The sequence below is a fragment of the Gymnogyps californianus genome, chromosome 2 (genome assembly GCF_018139145.2).
Source record: "Gymnogyps californianus isolate 813 chromosome 2, ASM1813914v2, whole genome shotgun sequence".
Taxonomy (NCBI): domain Eukaryota; kingdom Metazoa; phylum Chordata; class Aves; order Accipitriformes; family Cathartidae; genus Gymnogyps; species Gymnogyps californianus.
The window spans coordinates 17748072-17766642 of NC_059472.1; the positions used below are offsets into that span (position 1 = coordinate 17748072).

The 18571-nt window shown below is 35.2% G+C and overlaps 1 protein-coding gene across 3 annotated transcripts in view; it reads left to right on the plus strand.

Moving 5' to 3' along the window:
• The window catches only part of CSMD3 (CUB and Sushi multiple domains 3), a 748293-nt gene that overhangs the window by 598550 nt on the left and 131172 nt on the right, over positions 1–18571 (plus strand). For 2 of the 3 annotated variants that reach the window (XM_050890742.1, XM_050890743.1), the window contains 4 exons: positions 9929–10042; positions 10709–10804; positions 11679–11882; positions 14647–14771. In XM_050890742.1, the coding sequence (XP_050746699.1) occupies positions 9929–10042; positions 10709–10804; positions 11679–11882; positions 14647–14771 (539 nt within the window). The remainder of the gene's footprint in view (positions 1–9928; positions 10043–10708; positions 10805–11678; positions 11883–14646; positions 14772–18571) is intronic. The other variant, XM_050890744.1, reaches the window with a different exon arrangement.

Consider the following 18571-nt stretch of genomic DNA (forward strand, 5'->3'; position numbering starts at 1 on the left):
TACCATCTTTTAATTTTCAGTTATTGTATGTTTTCTCTTTATTTTTATATCTGATTATTTTTTGTAACATTATTATATCAATTCCATTCAGTTTCATTTGCTCAGTCACTCTTGTTAATAATTATCTGTTGCAGATAAGGAGTTCTCTACCCTTACTTATGTCAGTAAGAATACCTCTTCTAGTGGTTTACACATAAACCCATCACTAGCCTTATTTTGACGTCTAGTCTGCAGTGCATCCAAGAGGCTTATACTATTAGAAGTAATTTTTACTGCTTCCAAGTTCAGGAACACTAGACAGCTGTTCTATTCTGGTATTTGCTTTGAAATGAATTGAGATTTAACCAACAGGATACTACTAGTAGGGACTCTACTTTGTATTCACAAACAATATTTTTCCTGTTATAGCATATGCTAAAAAGTGTCAACCATTACAGAGAAATCTAACAGATATCACTAAAGATTACTGCTACAGACAGAGAGTAGACTGAATGTATTAACAGTAGCTGGCAGACAACCAAATGTTTGGAAATGTAAGAGGAGAAACATTCCAAAAAACAACACCTCTGCTACTATTTTCATTTAAAAACTAAATAATGATAGTAACACTGCTAAGTCAGAGCTACTCAGTTATTGTTATGTCAAACTGAAGTATTCCACTGAACAGTACAAGATCAGATTTTCCAATTTGTTTATGTAAGGTGGTCAAAATTTATTTAAGTTTCCTTACTGAAAGCAGTATTCCTATATGCATGAATTCTGTAAGATCATCTCTTTAGGTTGTCATCTTTCAGTCTTTTCCTTCAAAAACCTTCTGAGTGATTACCGAACAATTCCTCTTCGAAGAGCCCAACATACATTCAAGTTATCTTGCAGTTTTTCTGGACATTTTTCTCAGGGAGAAGGGGGTAAATACCAGATTATTTGGTGTCCGCATGAGTATAATTTAATTTAAAAATAGTGAGTCAGTCCATCATTACAGTGTATTGCTAGTTCACCTTAAATACAAAGGACAACTTCATACATTTTTTCTTATCTGCTGCTTGTTATGAAGCTAAACACTTAAGTCATAGGGATTACTCACAGAGGAAGGCTATATTGCAGCAGGAGGAGACAGATATAAGTTGTAATGGTAGGTAAACTCTGACTTTAACAACAATATAGTAAAAGTATTTTTTCTCCTTTCACCACAAGTTAAGACAGCGTTAGGTCATAATAAACCCTTCTACCTTTAGCATCTGTGAGTTTATTAAACGTACTTTCTATGATTAAACAATTTTACGTAAAACTCTTGGCTTGCAGTACATGAATGTTAACCTACTTCATATGAATAAATAACGGACCTTAACTTTAAAATCCTCCTAGATGCAGATATTCTGCTGTTCATTCATGCATTTTATTTTTTTCAAGGATACTCCATGGCTAGTTCTAGGTGTCTTGAAGGTGACATCCAAAGGAAATGGTAGAAGAACTTAAAAATTTAAACAATGTCCTATTTCTCACAAAAAAAGGAAATCTCTTTCCTCGTCTCCTCTTCCTAAAAAAAGATTTTCTGAAACTCCTGCAATGAAAGCTAGAGTGATTGTCATCATACTACTGTAGTCAGATCTTAATGCAGTTGTCTGATTTTATGGAGAATTCCTGTCTTTCTTATGAGAATGGGCACAAGAGTTTCTCCTATCTATCTGATGATCATTTGATTGATAAGCCTAATCTGATCAGCTGTAAAGCCTTGCTGAGTCTTTCTTATTGAGAGACAATCTCACACAATAGTTTCCTGCTTTCTGCTTCCTGTAGTTATGCCTGAATCCTGCTTATTTAAAGCACGGCTTTTCTCCATTGTTTATCATTTAGCTGACTGGCCATGATTCATCACTTAGCACAGTGAATGGGGTCTCCAGACTTGGGATCTAAGATGTATGAGAAGTTTGCATTTCTTGTTTCTTAGTGCAGAGTTGTTATCTTTAATCACCATAGAGACCATTTCTCTAGTGAGAGATTTCTCTTTCCCTGCCTTTTAAAGAAGGCTGTAGCTTCTGAACAATGTTGCTTTTCTTCTTTTCTTTTTCTTCTCAAAAAAATTTAAATATCGTATTATAATTCCTTTATAAGACCTGATGGGAAAAACATCACAGTTAAATCATAAGCAAAGAGGGGATGTCATCAGTGGAGCTGATGATGAATTAGATTTTTTTTTTCACTGTGAAATAAAATTTCCATGCTGTTGTGAGCAAAACTCTCTTTTGGCAAGATTGTTTAGTTTAATGACAGAAATTCTGTTTGAAACTATGAGAAGTCAGTTTCTGCAGAGTAACTTCAAATTCTGAGGAAGTTCTCTAGCTCTGTAATAAGACCTGTGTGTATACCACAACTGTTAGACACCTGAACACCTTAATTTTTCATTCACAATTGGAAGAAATCTATTTTACACGTAGCAGAAAACATTTATCTAAAACACCATGCTCAAGCAGAATTTAAAATTATCGTTCATAACAAATGGATTGCTTTATCTGGGTTTTGGTTTGTTGGGCTTTTTTTTCAGTTCTTTAAAACTAATTTGGTACAAGAGAAACGGTGATGTTACTGTAGAAAATAACAACCATAATATAGCCCATGTATATCTTTCCCAGACTGAAACAGATTTTTTTACTCCCGTTCTGAAATAGTTCCTGATTGGAGACATGTATGTATATTAAGAATTGCAGTGGTAATTTAGGCCCTATTTTAATTAATAGGGTTGATTTTCCTTTTCCTTTGTCAGTGACAGTTACTAAGACCTATCATTATAAGTGCTGATTCAGTCTTGAAGCAAACATCTGCGCTTCATCAGGAGGGCTTATATGAAATGTGCATTTCAGTTTATGTAATAACAATGCTTAAACCATGTTAGTCCCTTTGGTAATATCTTAAAGGCAGATAAATTACATCAGTAATGGACTTGATTTTACACTAGAGCTTTCTGAGCTCAATAAATCATTAGGAACACAAAATATCCCACTGATGTGAGTGGGGAACCTGGGGTGAGGAAAGACAGCTCATCTTATTCCACTGATATCCATGTAAGTTATTCAGACTATTTCTTTAGCTCTGATACCTGGCATAAGCATATATTTTACCCAGGTAGATATAACTTCATCAGTACAGTGTTAATGGCAATTATATGCTATCTGTAAAGGTTTGACTTTTGAGTTGGGTTTAATTCTTCACTGGGACAGAAGTGACAGCAATTCAGGGATCTGTTTGGAAGAATCTGATGGTACATGGCCCTGGAGAGATGAAAAGTCCAGGACAACCAGTTAATTTTCAGGGATCACATCCTCCAAGCTCAAGAATGGTCCATCCCAATGATCAGGAAATCAAGCAAATGTGGCAAAAGGCCTGCATGGATGAACAAGGAGCTACTGATAAAACTTTAACATAAAAAAGAAGTGTACAAGAGGTTGAAGCAGGATCAGATGTCCTGGGAGGAATACAAATGCTTGAAACTCACTGCAAAGCCAGGATTAGGAAAGCCAAAGCCCATCTAGAGGTGAATCTGGAAAGGGACATGAAAGGCTTCTACAGATACATCAGCAACAAAAGGAAGAGTAGGGAAGAAGCGGGTCCATTCTTGAATGGTGTGGGGTCCCTGGTGAAAAAGGATGCAGAGAAGACTGAATTACTAAATGCCTTCTTTGCTTCAGTCTTTACCAGTAAACCAGCCTTGAGCAATTCCAGACCCCTGAGACCAGGAAAAAAGTCTAGACCAAGGATGACTTGGCAGAGGACCAGGTGAGGGAGCACTTAAACAAACTGGACATACACAAACCCATGGGACCTGATGGGATGCATCCATGAGTGCTGAGGGACGTCAGTTACCTTTGGAAGGTCATGATGATTGAGGGAGGTTCCAAAGGGCTGGAAGAAGATGAATGTCACTCCTATCTTCAAGAAGGGCAGGGAGAAGGATTGAGGGAACTATAGGCCAGTTGGCCTCACCTCTATACCTGGGAAGGTGATAGAGCAAATAGTCCTGGTCACCTTCTCCAAACATATTAAGGACAGGAAGATGACTGAAAGTAGTCACCATGGATTTACAAAAGGTAAATCCATCCTGATAGACCTGATAGCCTTCTACAATAAGATGACTAGCTTGGTGGTTGAGTGGAGAGCACTGGATGTTGTTTAGCTTGACTTTAGTAAGCCTTTCAACACAGTCTCCCATAACACCCTCATTGACAAATTGATGAAGTACCAACTAGATAAGCATACGGTGAGGTGAATTGAAAACCGGCTGAACTGCCAAGCTGAAAGGGTTGTGGTCAGCAGCATGAAGGGTAGATGTCAGTCAGTCAGTAATGGTGTACCCCAGGGACTGATACTGCAGCTGGTACTGTTTAGTATCTTCATAAATTACCTACATGATGGGATAGAGTGCACTCTCAGCAAGTCTGTAGATGATACAAAACTGGATGAGTGTCTAATACACCATATGGTTGTGCTGCCATTCAGAGGGACCTCAAAGGCTCAGAGAAATGGTGGGACAGGAAGCTCATGAAGTTCAACAAAAGGAAATAAAGAATCTGCAGCTAAGGAATAACCCTGTGCACCAGTACAGACTGGAGGCCAGGTAGCTGAAAAGCAGGTTTGCAGAAAAGGTCCTGGGGGTCCTGATGGATGCCAAGTTGAACGTAAGCCAGCAATGTGTCCTTGTGGCAAAGAATGCCACCAGCCTCCTTGGATGCGTTCAGCAAAGCATTGCCAGCAGCTTGAGGGATGTGATCCTTCTCCTCTATTCAGCACTGGTGAGATGCATTTGGGGTGGTGTATCCAGTGCTGGTCTCCCTAGTACAAGAGAGACATGGGCATACTGGAGTGAGTCCAGTGAATGGTGTGCTCATTTTGGCTGGGATAGAGTTAATTTTCTTCACAGCAGCTGGTATGGGGCTATGTTTTGCATTTCTGCTGAAAACAGTGTTGATAATTCAGGGATGTTTTCATTATTGCTGAGCAGTGCTTAAACAGAGTCAAGGCCTTTGCTGCTTCTCACACCACCCCACCAGCGAGTAGGCTGGGGGTGCACAAGAAGTTGGGAGGGGACACAGCTGGGACAGCTGACCCTAACTGACCAAAGGGATATTCCATACCATATGACATCATGCTCAGCACATAAAGCTGAGGGAAGAAGAAGGAAGAGGGGGACGTTCGGAGTTATGGCATTTGTCTTCCCAAGTAACAGTTATGCATGATGGAGCCCTGCTTTCCTGGAGATGGCTGAACACCTGCCTGCTGATGGGAAGTGGTGAGTGAATTCCTTATTTTACTTTGCTTGTGCGTGCGGCTTTTGCTTTACCTATTAAACAGTCTTTATGTCGCCCACGAGTTTTCTCACTTTTACTTTTCTGATTCTCTCCCCAGTCCCATCAGGGGGGAGTGAGCGAGCGGCTGTGTGATGCTTAGTTGCTGGCTAGGGTTAAACCATGAGAGTCCTTTTAAAGCAAAAGCCGCGCATGCAAGCAAAGCAAAACAAGGAATTCATTCACCACTTCCCATCAGCAGGCAGGTGTTCAGCCATCTCCAGGAAAGCAGGGCTCCCTCACACATAATGGTTACTTGGGAAGACAAATGCCATCACTCCAGATGTCCCCCCTTCCTTCTTCTTCCCCCAGCTTTATGTGCTGAACATGATGTCATATGGTATGGAATATCCCTTTGGTCAGTTGGGGTCAGCTGTCCCAGCTGTGTCCCCTCCCAGCTTCTTGTGCACCCCCAGCCTACTCGCTGGTGGGGTGGTTTGAGAGGCAGAAAAGGCCTTGACTCTGTGTAAGCACTGCTCAGCAATAATGAAAACATCCCTGAATTATCAACACTGTTTTCAGCAGAAATGCAAAACATAGCCCCATACCAGCTGCTGTGAAGAAAATTAACTCTATCCCAGCCAAAACCAGCACGATGGTGACGCAGATGATTAAGGGGCTGGAGCATCAGACATATAAGGAGCGGCTGAGAGAGCTGGACTGTTCAGCCTGGAGAAGAGAAAGCGCAGGGGAATCTCATCAATGTGTACAAATACCTAGGAAGTAAAGGAGGCAGAGCCAGAATTCTCAGTGGTGCCCAGTGGCAGAACAAGGGACAATGGACACAAACTGAAACACAGGAAATTCCCTTTAAAAAAAAAAGAGAAAAACTATTACTGTGAGGGAGATGGGACACTGGAACAGGTTGCTCAGACAGGTTGTGGAGTCTTCATCCCTGGAGATATTCAAAACCCGACTGGATATAGGCCTGAGAAATCTGCTCTGAACAACTGTTCTCTGAGGAAGAGGACTGGACTAGATGATCTCTGGAGGCTTCTAGTCTCAGTTACTCTCTGATTTTATGATAGGATTTATACTGAGAATATTGTTCATCAATCTAATACTATTTAAATTATATCAGTATTTTTTCTTATTTTTTAAAGAGGCCAATTAAAAGACAGAAGTAAACTCTTTACATGTTTTTTTCTCACTTCAAAAATGAATCCGAAATTTCTTTGATGAAATTTTTAACCAGTCAACTGTTTTGTGCCAATTCCATCTGTTGTTAGATGCTTTCCAAACTCTTTAAAAGTATCCAGATGTTATAGTGATGAAGGCCATAGAAACATCTAGATATTTAGAGGCATGGAGAGTTCTCTTGTCTAGCTCTTGCCTGGTTAAAAGGGAGCTTGCTTGTGCTGATGTATGTTGAATTAATGGATTCCCTCAATTTCCTAAATTAATGACAGTATTAATACTACAGTTTGCCTGGAATTTTGACAGAAAAAAAAATCACATAAATGGAAAAGTATAAAGAGCATAGAAATATATTTTGTTTATTTTTGAGGAAATACATAAATTAGTGTTGTAACTATGAAAATTCCAAAAGAAAAGCATCTTTGGATACCCTAGCATTGTTGATCTTGTGAAATAAAAGCCATCTAAATATCTAAGTAAAATGATAAGCCACAAAATACCGAGAAAAAGATATTTTATTTTTAAATAGCATTGCTACAAAGCAGTGAAAGCCAAGATAAACATAAATTCAGGAATAATTTACAGCCCAACTTTAGACATCAAGTTTGGACAGATGACTCTCAGTCTTTCGTGATAGTTGACAGGGGATAGCAAATGATTGAGAGTGAGTCATTCTTTAGAGAATACTTATTCATCCATCATTTTAAAAAAAATACATCACCCCCCAAATTCTTCAGTTAAAGTGATTTGATCTTTATTTGGACCGGGTAATAATTTTTAATGAGTTTCCCAAGGGCAGATTATACTAGATACTCACATTTATTTTTTATCAATTTTGGTTAATTTTGAAGCAGATATTTTTGGCATTGTGTTCAAATTATGTTTGTTATGGTTTGTTTTTAAGAAAATTCTTTTCAAACACTAGAAAATAAACAGAATAAATACATGTCAAATGGGGTAGACAACAATGACCCCTTAGAAATCACAGCAATAATGAACTGTTCTTTTTCTAATAATCAGAATTTCCCTTCTTGTGACATAATCTCAGCTGGTCAGGTATCAATCACTGATGTATTACAATATTTCACAGCTGATCTAATAAAAAATAAGTATCCTGGCACAGAAAGAGGAAGGAAGAGGATCTGTATTCTATCTCCACTGCTGGCTGCACCATACTCTTGTCTGACTTGAGGAAGCAGCTTGATTCACTTAAACTTAAATTGATCATAAAACTGTGGACTCAAAAACCCTTACTTGAGCTTGCTGCTGTTTCATATTAACCACTTTCTGCCAGTAGGTCCTATTTGTCAGTGCTTTGTGATGTCTCAGCCATACTAATCACCTTATATCTCTTCATAATATGTTTGATTTCAAGCCAATGATAAATTTTGGTTACCTTCTCAGATTTTACCTGTATTTTATTAAGAAATACACAACTGATAGTGAAAAAAGAGTTGCCACAAATTATATGTGGACCTTTCTCTTTCCAAAATGACCAATTTTAAGTCACATATTTGTTCGCTTTCTTCAGTGTTATACTCTTAGACAGGAAGGTGCTTAAAACAAAGCTGGAAGCAACAACAATCTTGAAATACTTACGAAATGTAGAAACAGACCTTTGAATTTGGCTCACTATATGATATAATTGCTGTGTAAATATTTTATAATAACCCATTACAACACAAATATAGCTTATCAATTCTATTTTTACAGTTTTCCCAGGATACAGCTCTTGATAGTAGTTATGTGTGCTTGTCAAGTTATGCCTCAGCACTTGCCTGAATTTTCCATACATAGTTTGCAACTTAATTCAAAATGGGAAATAGCAGTGGAAGTCACAAGGAACTTTACATGGCTCAATGGCAAAATGAAATTCATTGAGTATGAAAATAAGATTTGATAAATGTACAAATGTGATAGAAACAATTAGCTGGATTAAATTTGTTAGTTATCTTTAGCAACACCAAAGAGAAGACTTGAATGCAGCTAAATATTATTTTAAAAATAAGCAGAGACAGTAAAAACATCAATGTTTAATCTTCTGGAGATTGGAGGAAAAATTATGGAGATAATGTGGCACCTCACTTATGGTTCCTCCTAAAAATGGACAAAAATCTTCGGAAGTGTCTCACAGACAGTTTTAAAATTACTTTTGTTTGAACTTTTTATAAATATACCATCCAGTCTTTCCCTTCAAAAAGAGGTCTTATTTTAAAAAATTCACTTATTTTCTTCTTGAATAGAGGGTATGATAAGATCCTGAGTTGGCAAGGTGGAACTTCCTTTTTTTTAAATCAGTCAAAAAAAAAAGAAAAGAAAAAAGTCAACAATTTGAAGATGTCACATTTTTAATATACTGTTTTTAAAGCTTTAAGGGTGTATAAATTGAAAGAATTGTAGGTGCCTAGCTTCATCCTCTATAACAAAATATACCAGATAAAGATATTATAGAACATATGGCAAACAAATATAATCTAGCAGCAACACATTGGAATATTTATCCCAAAATGTCTAACCTGGATAATGAACCATAACTGGTTCTGTTTCTCTTTATAGGTGTTCCAGTACCTACAAATATCTAACCACTTCCATCTTTTTACCTTTATAGTCCTTAAGCCGTTTTCCCCTCCATTGTTGGTAATGGTGATAAAATCAGGATGCAAATGTTTTGTAGATACTAGGGCCAGAATTAATCCAAACAGTTCTTTCTTCTTTTCACTGTCTACTTATATTGAAAGTACAGACACCTGTGATATGAATGTGCTGCACAGACCTTTGAACTTAAGTGCAAAAATAACATTCTTGAATTTTGTTCTACTAGCATGACTTTAAAAAATAATTTTTGTGATTCAGTATATGTATTCTGAAAAGTGTTTGTTGCTTTGAATCAGTTGCTCATTTATTTCACAAAGGTAAAGATGCACTGAATGTTAATATTCTTAAGGAAAATGAAACATTCCAAGGTAAGTAAAACTTAGAGAGGCTTATCAACAAAATTAATTAATAAAACACAATATATAGCAATATGCCTAGAATTATAAAGAAGGACATTGCACTGAGAATTTAGATGTGTGTTGGATGGGGGAGAGCAGAGAATTTGAAAGTGTATTCAACAGCAGAAAAATGTTTTTGTTCCCTCATTACTAGAATCTTTTAACGAGTAAATGTATGGTTTGTGTACCTTCAATTTCTCTTTTATATATATTGAATTACCTTTTTATCCATTTACTGCTGTAATGGTATGAAAAATAACTAACTTTTAACACCAGGACAGCTAATTAAGTGATCAGAGAAATCAATCAATAAGTATTAATTTTTATTTAAATATTTTTAAAACAATCTATTAATGTATATTTTGTTCTCTTCTTTTTTATTGTTTTTCCTTTCTCATTCTGTCCCCCTGGGTTTTTTTGGCCATTGGTGCTTCTTGCTTTTTCTCCTTTCTGTTTGGTCAGTGGTTTTTGGCCAGTTTGTATTTTTCCAGACATCACTCCATGATGTAGTTGAAGTATACGATGGCCCAACTCTGCAGTCATCTTTGTTATCCTCTCTCTCAGGATCTCATTCAGGTATCCTTTAATAGAACTGTCATTAAACTGTTATTTATTTTTTATGAATGTAGAAAGATAGTGTAGTCAGAAAAAAAGAAAAAGATGATTGTCATATTTCCTTAGAGTCAATTCAGGCAAATATATGAAATTAGGCTTTTGAACTAAAAGCCTAATCACTCAAAACTCTTTGCATTAATGAACAAAATAAATAAAAATTGAATCTTTTTTATTTTTTTCCTTCTGATATTTAGCTATTATAGTGAGTGTTTTGAGCTTCTTACTCTGTGCCTTTATGACTTTTGTCTAGTGAGCAATCTGAAATGGATATTATATATTTTAAAGGGAAAGCAGCATATATTTGTAGCAAAGTAAAATTGTATAGATTGTACAGATTATGTGCATGTTGACTGAATTAAAAGAGGTATGGGGTTTGGGTTTTTTTTTTTGGCAAAGGAAAAAACCAACAAATATTCCTAATAAGTGAGATGAGTTTTACTCCCCCTTTTCTAGAACAACATAATACTGCCAACGTAAAATATTGAAATCGCATATATCTTGCAAAGTTTATTGAAGCAGAACAGGGTTTTGGGAGGGTTATTTCTAGCTGCAAAGATGTTTACATGTATTTTGAATACTTCAGTAAAAAGTGGTTATAATAGCTTTGTATTTGCTTTGTTTGAGTAGGTGAATCCCTTCCATTGAGCTCAGGCAACCTGATCACGGTTAGATTTACTTCAGTTGGACCAATAACAGCTAAAGGATTTCATTTTGTTTATCAAGGTGAGACAACCTGGAAAATATGTACATTTGTTCTTTTCATCACAAACTGCAAATCATCAGAGAGGAACAGACTGAGAATGTAGAGGAAAATAATAGCCTGTTAACAATATAACAAGTTTCACTATTTCTGCATGTTTTTAAAAATGTTTAGGACTACTCTTTTATCTGTATTTTAAAGCTTAAATCAAATATTTAAGAAGTATAAGAGAGGTTCCAAATTTAGGAAGACAGTTATGCAAAACAGCTGTTTCTTTTTGCTAATCTGGTTGACTAATGTTAGATCCATCTGGCTACTCAAACTGGTTTATCTCTCAATTTAAATATGAATAACTGTAAGCATTATTACCTGTGAGTCAGTGATCTTACTGTTATTAAGATACTTCTCTTGGTTTACATTATTTGCCTTTTTATGGGTGAAACACAGAAATGGTTGTACATCAATACTTGCAACTGCAATTCATTCTTTCATTAAATTTAAATCCTGATCTGACAATCAGAATACACATTTAGAAATCCGCAGGAAAAAATGTAAATATCTATCTGACACAGAAATGTTATTTTGAAACCACGTATTAGCTGAATATTTCATAGTAGTATTTCTTTTCAGTGCCATTTTAGAAAGGTTTCAGTGTGGATTTTATGCATTGCTTTTAATCTTGGCAAGAATATCAGTGCTATGCTCTTCTAAATAGTGACTCAGACATCAGAGGTATGCAATCTATATTGTGAAGATTCATTTGAAGATTATGAAAATGTTCATAACTGGCAAATAACTGATCGTTTCTTCCAGTCATTTTGAATATTTGTGGTTCAAAATCTGTATTCCTCCACCAAATCTAAAATTAAGAATCCACAATTGTTTGAATGTTTGCAGCTGTTCCAAGAACAAGTGCAACACAGTGTAGCTCTGTGCCTGAACCGAGATTTGGAAAAAGGATTGGAAATGAATTTGCAGTTGGGTCATTGGTTCTTTTTGAGTGCAATCCAGGCTATATCCTCCATGGGTCAACAGCAATTAGATGTGATACAGTACCAAATGCATTGGCACAGTGGAATGATTCACTCCCTACATGTGTTGGTGAGTTCTAAGGCTTTTTAATAGCGCTAATTACTGCCTAAAGTGTAGATCATTCTCTCTAGCTGAATGTGTTCCTCCTTTGTCATCTGTACAGTATTTTATTCTTGCTTACTTTTATTCACTTTCTTCTTCATTCAAGGTTAAGATTTTATTCCCCTTTCTATTCTAACCTTGCTGTGACATTTCACAAGTTTCATGAACTTACTCTGCTGCTATAAATTATATGTTAACTTCTTTTACATTAACATCGGTGACAGTCCCTGGCTGTCCCTTAATCAAGACTCAGAAATATCAGTTTGTGCCCTGACTGCTTGCAAGACTAAGATGCTCTCATCTTGCAGATCTCCAACAAGATATTACAAGCTATTAGAAAGAACACTACTATATTAAAGATTTAGAAATAGTTATGGTAATATTTCATTACATGTCAGAAAAAAAGCAGTAATTTTTCAGATCAGAAAATATATTTTGTCTGGTTCTAGTCATACAAGATTAAATTATCAAAATTAAATTATTAAATTAATGTGCATCCTTTGACATTTATAAAGCTGATTTGCAGCAATTGGAAATCTGGTGATTGTGCTGAAAAGCCCCACACTAAAGAGATAAAATTCTAATGGCACATTTTTCCATAGGTTTATGTCAAGGGCAAATACGACACATTTACCTATTAAGTTTTATTAGAGTTTGGCTTGGTTTTTATATGGAAAAAATCAGTTGTTTATAAATGAATTAAAATTGGTTATCATTTGCACAGATGTTTTTGCAATGCCGTCAAACTTTTCCACCTGTAACATCTGTTGCAGCACTGACTGCATCATACGTTAATTTTGTGCAAATTGAATACATTGAAAACTATTCATTTTGAGGATGAAGACATCTGAAGAACTCCATTCCCAGCCAAAACAGTAAATATATGTATGAGTTAAAGTTACTTTACTTTTCTTGACAGAGAACAGATTTTTTATAAAAATGATCCTAACCCATTGCAAAAACCACATTATGATATTGACTCCAGGAATAAGAAGTACATAAGCAGAATTTTAGATGAGTGGAGGAAAGGAAAATAGACAACATTTTTTCATTAGGTTGATTTTGAATCTTCTGTGCTAATTGGCTGATGGTGCATGGTAGCATCTGAACAGTTTTCAGTAAAATAAAAGATTTTCTCCAGAACACTAAAATCTTGATAGAGATCAAGATTAAGTACCACTGGGGTAATATTAATAAAATATGATTAACCAGCTATTATAAACAAATAATGTTCATTTAGACTGTTTCAGGCATAGGAATAAAACCACAATTTGTATATCAATAAGAAGCTGAAGTATATAGCTGTATTTCATTTATTCTCAGTGATTACAGTTTAATCAGTAGAATTGTATTATTTACCCCCTTGAAATGTATTGCCTTTGTTTTTCAGATATAACACAGAAGTGTTGAAATAATTATTTTGGTCATTGATCACAATATATTATTGATATTTTAATACAGGATTTATTCTGTGGAAGAGAAAGCTATCTGTCTCTAGACAAGTTGAACTGAGAAAGGGTTACAGGCACCTTATGTGTGAAAATCACTGTGCCAATAAAGGTGATCAAATATATATGAGGTGAAAATTGCATTGAACTAAATCAGTTTAATAATTGAAGTGGTAGACATGACCATATTAAATTGCCTTAACTCTAGTGAATGCTTGAATATTTCCTTATAGATAGTAGACATCAATTTTTCTGTCTGTTCATCCTTTTATGATTAATTATTTAAACACTTTAAGTGACACTGACCTTTAGTTTATCCATGTAGTTCCCAACAGATTCTATCAATTATATGCCACACAAAATGTAGCTACAGTATTCTTTATTAAGATAAGTTGCATTCTCCTACCTATTTTCTAAATCCTCCTATTTGTACCTAATGAAATCCGTTTAGAACTTACTAGTGTTGCACAGAGTGATACATTAGCTTCTAATGGTTTTGATAAATCATCTCATCAATCTTTTCCTTCAACTTCTTGAATACCAACAGAATATCTGTATCTAGATTAAGCTGTAATATTCTTTGTCCCTGTTAGAGCATCTAATAATCTAGACAAGATACATTCAAGTTGAACATTCAGAAGAGAAACTTGATGGTACTGAATGCCTCTGTCCTATTTCATGCATAACACTTTTATTACTCCATGGGCATGGATATCACAAGTGCAGTCTTGCAAGCATTTAGCAATTTCTTTACTAATGTGATAGATCCGTAGCTGTAATGGGATAACTCACACAAGCAAAGAGAACAGTCAAGGAGTTGAGACTGGTCCTATTAATTATTTAGACAACAACAAAGTAGTAATATTAAGAAAGAATGTATCTTTTTTACGACACGTTTTTATCTTCTATACTAATACATAACTGTTCAAACTTCATTCTTAAACCCTAAAAATAATGCTTTATTTTTGTCAGATTACTAGGAGACAATGGAAAGGATTTCACTTTGCTAAAGGTCAAATAAATAAGGGGAATATGAGCATGATTCTGTCAGGTAGAAAACTGACATAATTCTAATTTTCCTTTATTCTTTTTTGGTCATTTAAAAGAATGTTTTTGAGATACAAGATTTTATTTTCCTGAGGTGAATATAAATTTTTTAATGTAGCATAAATTTACAAAAGTTTTCAGCCATGGTATGCTGAACATTGTGTAAGCTTTTATAATAGCTTTTCTCGCTTCTGAAGCTTCATACTTCTTTTCTTGCCTTATGCATTTCCTTTCAGTGCCCTGTGGTGGAATTTTAACAAAGCGCAAAGGGACCATCTTGTCTCCTGGTTACCCTGAGCCTTATGACAACAATCTGAATTGTGTGTGGAAGATCACAGTACCAGAGGGAGCTGGGATTCAAGTAAGTATACTTGCTATTTGCTTGTTATCATCATGTTTAAAACTGTTTTTCCTGATGCAAGAGCATGAAAAAATCATTTATTCATACATTTTTCTATCTCTCTAATGATTCTCACAATGGAAATTATTGCATATCTTTTTATTCATGCGGTTGTTAAAATTCACAAGATTTAAAAAATCTTAAAAGATACACCTGTAACTTTTTACTTAGAAGAAATTCACCAATAATTTAAAATGTGTTATTTCAATAGGTTCATGACTCCTTGTAAACCAGAGGAAATAGAGAGGCTCTCTTGTGATTTTTTTTTAACTCTCCCAAAATGGATAAATCTCTAACAGAGTGAAATTAAGTGGGTTGCTTCCATGGACAAGTTATATATATTTTCCCAGAAAATCTGTTATTTACTCTATAGTTATGGAAGTTCATTGGGATATAAAGACATTTCAGTATGTTTCAACATGAGATTGGAATTGGTCCTTTAAAATATTGTCAGAATTCTTGTTTACTAATATTTAGATTAAGAACTTCATGGAACACATAGCAGAAAAGTATCCATTAAGCTAAGTCACGTATCTCTCAGTCTGTAGAGTTCACTAAAGAAACTGATAGACATCTAGTTATTGAAAAGGCAGTTGAGTTTAATAAATTAGGACTTTTAAGCATCATCTGATCAAATTCCTAGCAAAACGCATATCAAGAAACCATGGTAGCAAGTTTTCTATGTCTACCCTTGGTTCAAAATATAACTACGGCAGAAAATGAATAAATAAAGACGTCAGTTTCTGTAGGTAAAGATTTAATAATGAAAATCAGGAAAAACATTGTGGACAGTTTATTAAACCTTTTTAATAAATTACATCACACAGCTTTTAAGGTATTCTACTGTGTCAAGAAAAGTTTTAAAAATAGTGTGAGTTTATAATTTGCTACTTTATAAGCATTCAGAAAAATCTATTTTTTTGTTTTAAATAACTAAAAATACTTCAGAAAAAAGTAAAAATGTTACGGAAGAACACAGAAATCATCACAAATACAACCTAAGTCCATACATGATAACATTTATGAGTTCAATTTTCAAAGCCACCAATGCCCATTAACAATATTAGTTAGTAATCTAAATCAGTTTTGAGATTGATTTTGAGGAACACTACTTGATTTAAACAGTTGACTAAGTTAGGAGACTTTGTTCTGTGTATTTCTTATACAATCAGTAATGTAAGTAAGTTAAACACTAGGAGGATAGTTCAGAGGATTTAAATTAAGCATTAACTGGTGTCCTGACTTAGGCAGTCACTGTTGCTTTTTGGAAGTGTATATCTCTTATCACTGACTGCATTAGGTGATTAAATTACTAACTTTGATTTCAAGTTAGGTGTCTAATCTGCATGATATTCTTTTGCTCCAGAATCATAATAAAAAGATATATTTACTGTTTGCTTTTTTTCTAGTTTGCCCGAGGTTTTTTTGCTGAGCTAGCGAATACCATTCTTCTTTTCTACTATCAGTTACTGAATAAGTTATTTACTTATACTTGTATAAATGTAATGACAACAGGGCAGTTTCATGGGCATACCTGTATGATTGTAATTAGATCCGTAGAACATTTAATATTGTCACTGAAACAGAACAGTCATGAAGAGTGATATTCATGTTTGATCCTTTGAATCCTGTCTGATTTTCAGGGCTAGGTCTGAGGAAGATAAAGTCCCTGATATAGTAAACTGAATACAGCTGATACAGGATCAGTAAGACAGAGTATACATCAGAAGTCATCATACCATTTTTACTGAGTTGTTTTTCACAACAGAGCTTAGCTTTATATCTACTAATGACATAAAAAACGGCATCAGAATTGTTTTGGTTTTGTTTTTTCACTTCATAGGAAAGAAAAAAACTGAATATACGTATATAAAAATGTAATTATTACTGTGAAAATCAGCTACTTGAGGCAACATTTGAAAATTTGGATGTCTGATTCTGTCCAACCTGAGAACGCATGCGGATATTCAAGATACTGTGATAGCTAATGCTTTTCTGTTTATGTAAATGCATAAAATATTTGGACCTTTTTCTTGACCAATATTTATTGCCTCAAAGTAACAAAGACACTTTGCCAGCTTTAAAGGAGATGAAAATAATATATCACCAATGCATATTCCTCTGTGAAACGTGTAGACGGAATTTTAAACTATTTTGGTATAACAGCTATTGATGTGTATGATTACATTGTTGAATTTGTTGAAACAGTGTGATCAGATGTAAATGCTGAGCTGTCTCATATTAAATTGAAAAACAGACATTTAAAAGTAGATTTAAGTAAATATGAAGTGTGCACCAAAAGCCTGCCTTCAGGCGCCTAACTTAAATACCTTATATCAGGAAATTAATCTACCATAGTTCCTTGTAAAGTTAAGGCAGGAAAGGCATGTCAAGTAGATAATTCAGAACATCTAATATAGACTCTGGCTCTGAATCACTGCCTGAAGGTATGTCTGTCTATTTATTGACTACATGGAGAGGTTAGGTCAACTAGCATCATTTGCACTAAAATAGATGTTTTAAATTAGGTGGTTTATGAAAAAAAAAAAAATGTAGTCAGCAGCAATCTGGCCCTGAAAACACATAAAAAACATTAGATAATTTGAAATTTTTTCTGAAGGTTTCCTAGGTGCCTGCACTTCCAATTCTGTATGTCTTCAGAAACATTCCTGACAGAGACAACACCCGTAAGTTTCACCTAAATCCCTTGTGAACCAAAAAATAAACAGCCAAGTCTTAAAGGAGAGACCAGATCCATTGAGCCTCCTCCAAGTATAAAAAACATGCTAATGGTCAGGGCCTCTCCATTGCTTCACTTTAAAAAAAAATATATATATCGTCCTTTGGCTGTAGTATCTGACTAATTCCTACAAAAAAGTACAGTGTTTAAGGCCCCCATCCAAGAAACAGGTAGCCAAACTGAACATTTCTCTTACCTAGAAGAAAGTCCAAGTCATATATTTCACCTAAAAAAACCCCTTCATTACCTAGTTGTACTGGAACCGGTGCTTATTTCTTCTGTTGAAGCTATTCCATTTTGGAAAACATAAAAGGAAGAATAATTGAGGCAGAAGAACCGTAAAAGAAGCATAATTCTTTAACTTAGCGGCTAAGGTACACCTTTTTGAGGGTGGTTGGGGTTTCATTTGTGCTTCTGTCACTCTTTAAATGCTTTTCATTAAACAGTTATTTCACTAAAACAAAAAAACCCGCCAGACCCTCTCCCCTCTAAAACAGGAAGAGGAACCTGGCATTTCTCTACTTTGTGGGGAGTGCTTTCGCTATATGAGAACAGATATATCCTCTCTCTTGCAGTCTATCTGCTTACCACTTTGCATCTCCTTATGAGTGGAAGGATGTTGACACCTCTGGAAGGAATGAAGTGAATGTTCTGCCGTTTGTTTGTAGCATGGTAGTGACCGCTCCTGCTAAGGAGATGAGTCAGTGATGAAGGTAACCAAACACAGGAGGTTGCTCTTACCTGGAGGCAGAACTGAACATGGCAAGACAGATGAAGCAGTGTGCATCACTGTGGGATTGTTTTTAGCCCTGGATAAACCAGAGAAAATTACAAAGAAAATGCAGTAATTGACAATACCATGTTTTGTCTTCCCCTCAATGTCCTCTAAACAAGGGAATCATATTCTATACCCAGATGATTTTCACAGTTCTGTGACTCTCGTCAGAGCTAATATGTGGTTGTCACTAAGGGTCATAGGAATTAGAAGTCTGAATTGGCAATCAAATAAAAAAAATGTTGC